Here is an 11632-nt window from a genome sequence, read left to right on the forward strand (position 1 = left end):
CTAGCTTACAGTATTACTAGAATAAGACATATGTACAGAGAAATATGACAATTGAGTTAGTAAAGCACTTTGTAAACCTTTACGTGTCCTACAAATGCTATCTGTTCTTATTATAACCTGTCTTATTCAGGTCTGAAGAGGAATGGATTAGATTTGTTCTGATTTGCCCCGGGAGGCAGATAGGGTATTCTCAGCTGAGTCTCCATGACACATGTATGTGCTGCTTCACACCCATAGTCCCCCACCTCTGCAAAGAAAGGAGGGAAGGTGCATTTTCTCATTTCTCCTCAAGGGCCAAGCTTGGTTAGCATAATTACACAGGTCCAGTTTCATGGTTGTGAGCCTTGGGAATATTGTGTATCCTCCTGATTCTGCTCACTTCTGCCTGCCTCTGTTCATACCAGTTACTCTAGGGTGGCAGCTTAGGGGCACAGTGGATTCAGACTGCTGAACTTGGAGCCAAAATAATCTGAGTTTGAATCCTGCTTTGGATTCTTACTCGCTCTGTGATTCTGGACAAATCAGCCTGTTTCCTCGTCTGTAAAATGGGGATAATGATGGCAACAACCCAAAGTTATTGTGAAGATAAAAATGAGATACCATTCCTAAAGGTAGCTTTGCAAATTTATATAAATGCTAGACATTAATATATGCAATATAATAACAAGATCATATTATTATGATGGTCATAACTTCTTTGAGCAGTTCTAATCTGTTATCCACTTCCCCCTCATTTTACAGGAGATAAAACTGAGCACCACAGATGTTGCGACGTGCGCCAAAGTCCTTGAGTAACAGAGGTTAGATTCGAACCTATGACTGCCGCGCCTCGGGGCTGCCATTTTCCCACTGCTCATCCCGCCCCCCTCCCTGGAGCTCAGTGGTCACTCTTCGCTGCACCGCCCCCTGCCGCCCTACGTGGGGAACGCCTGGCCAGGGGGCGGGACCTCGCGCGGGCCCGCCTCGGTTTGGCACAGAGAGGCCGCTGAGCCGATCCTTCCGCCAGGCCGGGCGTCCCGTGGGCGGAGCGGGCGCCCGGGCGCATGCGCGCCGCCCCGCGTATCCCCGCCGTGCTGCGTCACAGTCGCTAAGATGGCGGCGGCGGCGGCGAATGGGGCCGCCGGGGCGAGCGGGTCTGGGGCCTCCAGGGCGGTGCTGCAGGAAGCCGCCGGCATGTACGAGCAGCTCAAGGGCGAGTGGAACCGCAAGAGCCCCAATCTGAGCAAGTGCGGCGAGGAGCTGGGCCGCCTCAAGGTGCTGGGCCGGGGGGGGGGGACGTAACGGGACGGGCCGGGGGGGGTCCCAGGGGCGGGGGGGGGGGGGGGGGGGGGGGGGACGTCCCAAGGGGGGGCGGGGGGGGGGGGATACCGGAGACTGCTCGGCCCATGCTGGCAGACGGGAGACGTGGAACGTACCAAGTGTGACATGGGGGGCGCCCCGGGAGTAGCAGAGTCAGGCCAGATCGTGCCAGACCCGAGCATAACGGGAGGGAGACTTAAGGAGCCAATCGTGTCTCCCTTCCCTCAGGGTCCTAGCCCGGACTATGGCCTAAGAACCTTCCTAGAGCAAACTTGGTTGAGTAGATCCGTGGTTGGTTGCATGAACCTGGAACAGAGAGGACCAGAGTTATGGAATTTGTAGGAGGTGCTTTGTGGGCCCAGCCTAGGTCTGGGGTGGCGGCTGCCTGGAAACACCGGTCCTCCGAGCCCCCGCTCATCCCGTCTGTCTTCTGCTCTTGTCCCTGGGCCAGTTGGTGTTGCTGGAACTCAACTTCCTGCCTACTACGGGTACGAAACTGACCAAACAGCAGCTCATCCTGGCCCGTGAGTCTTTCTTGCTCTTTCCTCTTCCCCAAATCCCGACAGAATCATAGTGGAGCCACTAACTCCCCTTCCCCAAAGTCCCTCTTCCCCCTTGGAAAAAAAACAAAAAAAAAAACACTTTTCCCCGAAAAATCTGCTCCAGGAGTCAGAAAGAGTTGGTTTTAATGGAGACGGGGATGGTCAGAATGATCTTTGGTAGCCAGAACTCTAGTGACTGAGAGGACGCAGATGGGGGAGGGATACTAGGGGTTTGAGGGAATCTTTTGTTCTCTGTTCTGAGCAATAGACCCATCCTATCATCCTTTCTCTTGTCTCCACTCCACCTCCCTCAGGTGACATCTTGGAGATTGGTGCCCAATGGAGCATCTTGCGGAAGGACATACCCTCCTTTGAGCGATACATGGCCCAGCTTAAATGCTATTACTTTGACTACAAGTGAGATATGAGGGATGAGGTGGGGCAGGGGTGGGAGGCAGTAGTACTAGGCAGGGTGCTTAGCTACTGATACCCATTATTATTAACCAGGGATCAAAGTACCAGTGTAGTATAACTACCTTGCCCCTTTCCACCATAGCCCTCCCCCTAAAAGAAAAATTTGAGATGGGAAAGATTTGGGTGCTTTAGCTCGCTCTCTAATGTGTCTAGAGTCACAGAGAAGTATTAGAATCCACCTCTTTTATATACACTGGGCTCTCCGCGCCACCACCAGTTCAGGCCATTTTAGCTGAAATGAACCTCAGGGAGACCATGAAGCTTAATCATTTCCTTGTGCAGATAGGGAGCCCAGAGAGTAGAAGGGATTCGTCTGAGGTTACACAGTAAGACACCAGTAAAGCCAAGATTTGAACACAGGTCTCAACTTCCTTGAACAAAAGGCTTCCTCATAATTTATAGTGGCATAGTTAAGACCTAACGTTTCTGAAGGCTGTTGCTCATAGAACAAAATTTGGGAGAGGCTTTAGTATGAACAGCCTCTGTTGTCCTAGGACTGGAGCCTAATTAAGTACTGAGAAGCTTATCCCCAGATGCCTGGCCTTTAGGAGATGAGATTTTTTGCTGCTAGGCCAGAACAAACTCATGAAGCAAAGCCAGAATGATTTGCAGTCTTTTTGTATCACCTTTTTAAAAAAATTAACCATTGCAAGAAGGGAATTGCATTGATATGGCACCTACTGTGTGTTGGCAGTGTGCTAAGCTACAGATATCTCATTTGAACTTCCTAGCCACCCTGGGAAGTAGGTGCTATTATGATCCCTATTTTACAGATGAGAAAACCAGGCAAGTAGGTTAAGAGGCTTATCCAGGATCACATGGCTAATATGTACCTGTGGTGGGATTTGAACTCAAGTTTTCCTGATTCCCCAGTTTTCTATCCACTTTGCCACCACCTGCCCCAGTTGTGTAGTGGTGGAAAAGAGGGCAAAGGATTCCAAGGGTCACACAGCTCTTGGACAGTCTTTGTCCAGCGATCAGTAAATTCATAACACTGCTAGAGGCCTCGGGATCTTTAGGAGGAAACAAAGAGTGGCCTTCAGAACTTTGGATAGATGCCCTTTAGAAGACATGGGCAGCAGGGGCAGACCCATAACCTTGCTTCCCTCTCCCCCACACCTGTTGCTGTGTAGAAAGTATCCATATAGAGATTTGAGAGATTGTGGAGAAGATTATGTCGTCCACCACTGTGGTGTGTTCAAGGCTCGCGGAGGGTCCTCAGCATCAGAGACCATCTGGACAGGCTTGCCCACACTTAAGTCATGGGGCCAGGAGTGGAATCCAAGACTGTGAAGTCCCTGGCCCTGCCTGGGACTCCCTCAGTGACTTCAGAGTTCTTCACCCTATGTGACCTCTGAACAAGTTTCTTCCTGTCTCTGGGCTTTGGTTTTCCCCATGTATAAAAGGGGGAAGCTTCATCTCAGGGGTCTCGAACCTTGCTGCAGTGGTTCTGTATATGTGTTTCACTCCATGGGAATGTTGTGAAGGTCCGGGGACATGCTAGAGGTCTGTGTGTGGAGTGGTGGGGAGCTGGGGCAGGGTTCTGTCCTCACTGCTGCCCTTGGCCCGCTTTGCAGGGAGCAGCTCCCTGAGTCGGCCTACATGCACCAGCTTCTGGGCCTCAATCTACTGTTCCTGCTGTCCCAGAACCGAGTGGCCGAGTTCCACACAGAGCTGGAGCGGCTGCCCGCTAAGGACATCCAGACCAACGTCTACATCAAGCACCCGGTGTCCTTAGAGCAGGTTAGGGATGCTTGGCTGGAGCACACCTCCCGGGTAGGCGAGGGGGCGGACAGACCCAGGGTGTCGATATTGGGGGGCCCTCGGATCTCCTTTGTCTCTGTCCTGGTGACATTGCCTTCCCTTGTAGTAGATGCCATTTCGTCATGTCCTTGAGGGTCAAGTCTGTTGTCAGGGTGTGCCCGGTGTGGGGGGTGGGGGGGGCATGGTAGGGAGCTTCGCGCTGGGGTCTTGTTTGACACCCTCTCTTCCATCCCTAAAGTACCTGATGGAAGGAAGCTACAATAAGGTGTTCCTGGCCAAGGGAAACATCCCTGCGGAGAGCTACACGTTCTTCATTGACATTTTGCTGGACACGATAAGGTGGGTGTCATTCTCCTGGAAGCTGCCCCGAGGGGAGGCACACCAGGTTCTCCTGGAGTCGAGGAGAGTGCCGTTTTCAAACCATGAACCCTCTCCTCCCCGCTGGGGGGCTGGGCATCACTGCCCACGTCTGCAGTCAGACTGCCTCCCTTTGTATTCAAGAGTCAGAATGAGTTGGGGCAGCAGGGAGCCTCACCACTCCCAGCATGGCTCCCAGTTTCTTTGTGATCTGGCCATCTGGTAAACCAGGCTTCAGCTTACTTTGCTATAGTGACATACACACCTGCCCAGGTTTCTCCAAATCTTGTCGTGCTGGCAGGGCTAACACATTTCCAGTATTGACAAACCCCAGTTTTTTCAGACATTCCTCACCATCTGTCCTCATTAGATGAACTAATGAGGCCCAGAGCAGAGAGAGGACTTGAGGTTATGCCTGTGGTTGGGAGCTGGGATTTGATCCTCTGGGTCAAATGTTCTTGGGCTGGGACTGTGGGCTTGGGGAAAAGAGCTCTCTTGGAAAATGGGACCCATAGCCTATTCCCTTCCTCATGTGTAAAATATAAGAAGTCCTGCAGACTGCTCACCTCCCTGGCCAGTGGTGAGCACCAGAAGATGGAAGTTGCTAGGTCAGGAGCTACTCTGATTGCTAGCATCAGTGTTCCTGTCCCATTGACCTGGTGAAGGCTGAGGCCTAGACACCAGTGGTGCTAGAAAAGCCCATGGACATTAGCTCATCTCAACTGAGGTGCAGAGAAAGGCGGCTTTTTCCAAGGACATGGATAGAATCGAGCCTAGAACCTGGTCTCCTTTTGCAGAACCATAATTTTTGCTTCCCTTGGCAAAATGTGAAGGTGCTAAGGGCCAGTCACAGAAAGCAGGATGAAAAATTAGCTGCAAATCGCAGATAGTAGAGAACGTAAGCCTATAATTTGTAAAGCTAAGCTCTTGGACCCAAATCTGGCCATGGGCCACGTGTTCCAGGGGTGAGCAGGGGCATCAGTTGAGACTTGGGTCTTCGTGCACACTACAACTAAGCTTCCATGGGCTTGCAGATTAGTGGGAATTAATGTGAAAGTGGTTCAGTTATTTGAATTCAGGCTGCATATTAACATTGGGCTGGAACCAATGGCAACTTCAAACAGTGTGACATTCCATATGGTCAGCCCCTCCCTGGGATTTATGATTCACACTGTTCTGGACCTGGGGGTGGAGTATCCTGAAAAAACATCTGCCAGGGGTTGGGCCTTGCCCTTCTTTACCGTGTCCCAGAGTTGCTGGCAGGACTGTCTCGAGCCCGCTTGGCAGGGAAGCTTAGGCCGGACCACATGCTGCTCATTCAAAGAGATTGTTGTCCCCACTATAACCTTACAGGGCAGTGAGTACAAATAGTATCCCCAGCTCATAGATGAGAGCACTGAGTCTCAGAGAGAGAAGATGATGTAGCCCGTTTCATGACTATTACCTGTCAGACTGAATTTGAACTCAGAGCTCCTGACTCCCTCAAGCCTAGCATTCTTTGATCCGGCTCTCTCCGTGACTTTGAAGAGCCTTTCCATCTCTCAGTGTGTGAGGACTCCTATCAGATAGCCGGTTGGTGGAGCCTGTTCTAGTATGTGGGATGCTCAGATGAGGTAGGCGGTGGCCACGCTTTGACCCTGAGGAGCTGGCGCTGGGAGAGGGGCCTGAGGCAGAGGTCACCTCCAGGCAGCACCCGGTGGGGCTCTAAAGGGATATGAGCCTTCCCTTTGCTCGTTCCCTCCCCCAGCCAGTTTGGCCTCTTCATTCTGTTTCTCCTACCCAGGGATGAGATTGCTGGCTGCATCGAGAAGGCCTATGAAAAGATCCTCTTTGCGGAAGCCACACGAATCCTTTTCTTCACCTCCCCCAAGAAGATGACTGAGTATGCCAAGAAGGTACTTAGGCAGTGGGGGGAGGGGGAGATCTTGAGTCTCTGGGGGGTCCCTCCCTTCATCTCTTTCTCCCAATTCCCTTCTCTTTTCAGAGGGGATGGGTCCTGGGCCCCAGCAACTACTACAGCTTCACGTCCCAGCAGCAGAAGCCTGAGGATACAACCATCCCCTCCACAGAGCTGGCAAAGCAAGTCATCGAGTACGCAAGGCAGCTAGAGATGATTGTCTGAGAGGGGGAGGGGGGACAGCGCAGGCTGAGAGACTTATTTAAAAGGGGAATAGTATGGTTCAGTGGGTCAATAAATGATATGAGGTCACCCGTCAGGTGTCCGTGAGTCTGTGGGGATGCTGTGAGCCAGGAGAATGGGAAGACACACACATTCACAGAGCACCCACTGAGTATTGAGGACAAGTGGGCCCAGGGCAGGTCAAGGCCTTGGTCCATCCTCCCTGAGTTTCTGCCTAGCCCAGCCTTGGGAAGCTCACCTCTGGCAGGGAGGGCCTGCTCTCTCTTTTGGCTTCTGCCCCAATTAGGCAGCTTGTGGGCCAGTCCCGGGGCCAGGGAAAGAAAAGGGAAGCCCTGCCCCTTCAGAGGCACAGGGGCCTTCTCTCCACCATGGTGCTAACAGGCCCTCCCCCTACCAGCTGGGCGACAGAGGAGAGAAGGCACCAGCAGGGGAGACTGGGCTCTTTTATTGGAGGGACAGGAGATGATCCAGTAGCCTCTCCGGTGCACCCTCAGTCTGCCTCAGCTGCTTGCAGGTCGTAGTGGTCCAGCCCTGCCACTAAGGAGCCAGCCAGCTTGACCGTGGCCACCCAAGGGGGCTCGCTCAGGTGGTTGGTGGGAGTGCTCAGCCTAGGGGAAGAGGGGAGGAGGCAGCTCTGTTACCCCATGCCCAAGCCTTCACATTTTAAGCCCCAAGGGAGGAAGGTTTGGGCCAAGTCTGGACCCATGGAGGCAGCCTGACAGAAGAGCCTCAAAAATCTGGGTTCCAGTCGTGCCTTGGCCTCTTCGGTGCTTGGTCCCCCCAGGCCTCCCCCCAGAGGGGCAGCTTGCCTGAGACCCAGGCGCCGCTCACCAGGCAGAGACGTTGCGGGGCAGCCGGCGGTGCCGGGGCTGGTGGCGACAGTAGCACTTGCAAGGACAGGAGCTGAGCACTTGGAAGGGCGGCCAGTGGCGAGCTGGAGGGGGGCCGTCACTCTCAGCGGGCTGGCCCTGGCCCGACGCCGTCCGCTCGCGGGGACCCTCGCCAATCGCGCCCTCCTCCCGCGCGGTGCCGCCCCGCCCGCTCCGCGGACCCTTGTTCTTCTTGGTCCGAGGCTTGGCAGGGGCCGGGAACGGAGGTCCCGCAGCCCGTGGAGACTGCACGGCCGGGGTCGGCGCGGGTACCAGGGCGGGAGGTGCTTCAGGCAAAACAGACGCCGGGGGGGCTGGTAGCGGAGGCGGAGGTGGTGGGAGCCACAGCCGGGGGACTTCTTGCGGCCCTGGGGAAACCTGGACAGCTGGGGCCCGGGTCTCCCCGTCGACCAAGGAGGGAGACGGGAAGATGAAGACAGGGGGTGCCAGGAACGCTGGGCCCGGCCTGCGAGGCCTGGGCGCAGGTAGAGGTGGTGGTGGCGGAGGCGGCGCACTCCAAGGGGCAGCCACCCCGGCCAGCCCGGATCCCTGCCGCCTAGCTCCCCCCACACCGCTGCTGCTACCACCGCTCGCCCCGTTGAACTGAAAGTGGCGATCGGGGCCTTCAGGCGGGATCACCCAATCGAACTTGGGCTTAGCTCCTGGGAAGGGGGCATAAGGTGGGGGTGGTGCCCGGGGTGCTGGCAGGGGAGGTGGGGCCGGGAGCACAGCCGGGGGGTCCCCGACTGGCCCCTCTCCATCTCCTTCCCCACCCTCTGTCTCCAAGGTACCCCGGATAATCTCTTCTGGAGCCCTAGGGGACCCAGGCCCCGGGAAGCCCTGCTTTAGGGCCTCGGCATAAGAGATGGCTCCCGAGGAGAAGAGCAGACCGCCCCCGCGAGCCCGGGGCTTGGGAGGCGCGGCGGCCCCGCCGGCCAGAACGGAGCCAGACTGGAAGGTCACTTTGCACAGCAGGCTGAAGCCCGGCTCAGCCGCTGGCGGGGGTTCTCCCTCACCGCCTCCGGCCGCTAGACCCTCCCTCCCAGGGCTGCCAGTCTGACGCGCCCTGCCTTCGCCCGCGCCGCCTCGCGGGGAGCCCCCAGGAGGGACGCTTCTCCGGCCCGGGGTTGCCTCTCGTTCGGGAGGCGATTTCTGAGGTTCTGGAGGAGGGGGCGGAGGCGGGGGCGGCAGGGCTGGACCCACTGAAGGCTCTGGCCCATCCGTTGGGGGCCGTGGAGTGGGTAGGGGCGGAGGCGGGGGTGGGGGCAGCAGGCGAAGGCCAGGTGGGTCGCCCTGGCCTCGGTGGCGCGCCTCTAGCAGGCCCCGGATCCGGGGTGCAGGTGTCCCCGGCGGCTTTCGCCACTTGCGGGGCGTAGGGAGCAGCGGCCCTCCAGTTCCCGCCGCCGTCGGAGGAGCCTCTTCGGATGGGGTTCCGGCGGGCGGCTGCAGGTCGAGCGGTGCGGGGGCCGGCGGAGCAGGCTGAGGCGATGACGGTAGGGCCCCGGCAGCACCCTCGGGGGGCACCAAAAGCCCCGATGGGGTGGGGCCCCCGGGGAACCAGACTCCTGGACTGCGAGCCAAGCGCAGAGTAGGAGGCCCTGGAGCTGGGGGCGCTGGCGAAGACTCTGCCTCGGCCAGGGGACCGCGGCGGCTGGCGTTGGCAGGCGGGTCCGAGGCCGGCTCCTTCCGTGAGGCACGGGCCTTGCCGGGCTCTGAGCCCGGCGACTCAGACTGCACGTTGCCCATTCCCAGCCCGGGGGGAGGGGGAGGCTGCGGGCAATACAACCAACCCCGGGAAACCAAGGTCAGAGGAGTCTTGGGGCAGAAACCATCGCCCCGCCCCTAGACCTGTGACTCCGCCCCCTCCGCCTTGGCCCCGCCCCTCCATGTTTCTTTCCCCCACGCTCAAGTCTAAGGATCCCCAAGCCCACCCTCTGCGGGACCTTGTCTTGAAACCTGCAACTCCTCCCCTTGAGTCGAGCCACGCCCCAAATGGGTACCTCTTCCCCTAGCTATAGTTCCCCTCACCACCTGTAACCCTCTACCCAGGTCCAGCCCCGCCCGAAAACACTCACCAGCTCCCGGGTGGGACTTGGGCTCCCGACCAGGTGTGGGCTCACACCAAGCCCCGAGGAGAGGAGAGGAGGGAAGGGGAACGGCCAGAGCGGACAAATAACTGAAAAAGAACTAGGGGAGTTGGGGGGAGAGACCCCGAGACCACGCCCCGCCCCTTCTTTTGCCCCTCCCCCAGACTCGAAATTCTGCCCCCCAGCCCACACCTTTCGGCCCCTCCCCCTTCGGAACGTCTTGGGACAGCCTTCTCTCCCAGCCCCGAACCATCCCCTCAGTCCGCTTCTCTTGGGCTTTACCCCTCCAGAGCCCCTTTCCTGTCCCGCCCTTCAGAAATCTCCAGGTCCTAGCCCAGTCTCATTTAGAGACCCCCACCAATAGCTCCGCCCCTTGAGAACGCTCCCACTCCTCAACTCCGCCCAGACCCCGCCCCTTAAGAATACGGTTCCATCAAGTCCCACCCTAGGAGTAAATTTCCCTTCCCGGGACCCGCTCCTGTCGAACCTTTCCCCCAACCTCCCATGGGGTCCTACCCCTTTCGAGCTCTCCCCCATTATAGCTCCTCCTCTTTCAAACCCTGTCCAGCACAGTCTCACCCCGGGAATACGCTCTTATTCCAAGGGTCCGCCCATTTGACACTCCCTCCCACCCTGCCCCAATCCCACCCCTCTCCTCCCGCCGGGACAGTGCGGAGAGTTAGGGTAGTGGTGGAGAGGATGGGGGGGGCGGGGGCGCGGGGGGGAGGTTCTTTTCATTTGGGACAGGGGAGGGTTTGGGGAGGGTGTCTCAAGGCGTACTGGACCACAGGCAGGGAATTGGCGGCGGGCGCTAGGACCTGGCAGAGCATCTTTTTTTCTCCTTCTCTTCCCTCCTCCTCCATCACCTCCCCTCTCCATCTATCCATCTCCCAACCCCCCCTTACCTTCCCCCCCAAGCCCGGCTCCCCGTTCTGGGCTCCGTCGCCACCGCCACAGCGAGGGAGGGAAGGAGGGAGGAGGAGGCAGAGGCAGCCGCCGCCGCCACTTGGGAGCCCGCCGGGAGCACCGAGGCAGGTGCTTGGGGAAGGAGGGGGCGCCGAGGCCTGGGGGGGCCGGGGAAGGGGAGCCCCCTCCCCTGAAGTCAGGTGGGTCCCAGGCTCTGGGCGCTGGATTATGACTGCGCCTCCTCTTTTTTTTCTCTTCTTCATCTTCCTCCTCCTCCAAGAGGATGCCAGATTGGGGGTGAGGAGGGGAGTGCATAATAGAGAGGCTCCGGGACCGGGAATGAAAAGGAGGGATGGAGGGGGAGGGGAGGGAGAAGGGGGCGTCTTTTACTGTGCCTAGCGCCCCCACCCCTCTCACCGGAGCCATGGAGACCCTCCTACGGTCTCCCCCACCCCCATCCCCGTCGGAGGTCCTGAAGCCCAGCTGAGGAACAGATTACCCATCCCTTTATCTTTGGGGAAGGGAGGAAATCAGGGGAGAGGAGAATGTGTATATTTGGGGAGGCCTGGGCGAGGGAGGGGAGGAGAGAAAATTTGGTGGAGAGGAGATGTTTGAGGAAGGGGGATTGGTGGAAGGGGGGTGGAGAGAGGGAGGGACATTTGAGGGAGAGGTTTGGGGGAGGGGGGAAGTTTGGGGAAATGTGGGGATGTCTGGTGCAGGGAGACTGGATGGAGAGATAGTTAACGAATGGGGGAAGGGAGGTTTGGGGGAGGAAGGCTTGGGGAGAGGGAGAGGTTTGGGGGTGGTGGAGGATGTTTGGACGTGTAGAAACAGCTGCTTCATTCGTTTAAAAAAAAAGATTTCTGTCTCTTCTTTGGAGCCTGCGGACCCAGGCATCCCTGGCTCCCAGCCCCTGCTTCTCCTTCCAACCCTTAGGGTTCACACGTTGTTGCTGGGGAAGGGTGGAGAAGAGAGGGGAGGAAAGGGGGGAGGGAGGACAAAGGGAGGCCCGGTCACGTGACCGCCCATTCACAAAATTCCCCCGGCCCATTGAGAAAAGGGGGCCCGGGGCTGCTGCTGGAGTCGGCAGAGCTGCTCTCAGAACCTGGCCTGAGCTGAGGAGGGCCCAGGCTGGGGAAGCGGAAGGCAGGGAAAGCCGGGGAGGGGGAGAGGGGGGGAGGTTCTGGAAGGGGG

General features: G+C 57.8%; 1 protein-coding gene across 1 annotated transcript; it reads left to right on the top strand.

Annotated features, from left to right (window-relative positions):
- Window positions 1-1062: 1062 nt before the first annotated feature.
- Window positions 1063-6645, top strand: PSMD8 (proteasome 26S subunit, non-ATPase 8). The gene is made up of 7 exons (XM_027855590.1): window positions 1063-1254; window positions 1751-1823; window positions 2156-2258; window positions 3893-4058; window positions 4318-4418; window positions 6220-6331; window positions 6421-6645. The coding sequence occupies exons 1-7, from the start codon at window positions 1093-1095 to the stop codon at window positions 6556-6558; spliced, it is 855 nt and encodes a 284-aa protein (XP_027711391.1). The 5' UTR covers window positions 1063-1092; the 3' UTR covers window positions 6559-6645.
- Window positions 6646-11632: the final 4987 nt, after the last annotated feature.

Source organism: Vombatus ursinus, unplaced genomic scaffold (genome assembly GCF_900497805.2).
Source record: "Vombatus ursinus unplaced genomic scaffold, bare-nosed wombat genome assembly UNPS02010822.1, whole genome shotgun sequence".
NCBI classification, from domain to species: domain Eukaryota; kingdom Metazoa; phylum Chordata; class Mammalia; order Diprotodontia; family Vombatidae; genus Vombatus; species Vombatus ursinus.

What these genes read in the sequence shown, in the direction of transcription:
- PSMD8 (XM_027855590.1), top strand. Translation starts at nt 1,093, where the DNA reads ATGGCGGCGGCGGCGGCGAATGGGGCCGCCGGGGCGAGCGGGTCTGGG. An exon ending in TGCTATTACTTTGACTACAA is followed by an intron (nt 2,259 to 3,892) that starts GTGAGATATGAG and finishes CCCGCTTTGCAG; the next exon opens with GGAGCAGCTCCCTGAGTCGG. An exon ending in TGACTGAGTATGCCAAGAAG is followed by an intron (nt 6,332 to 6,420) that starts GTACTTAGGCAG and finishes TTCTCTTTTCAG; the next exon opens with AGGGGATGGGTCCTGGGCCC.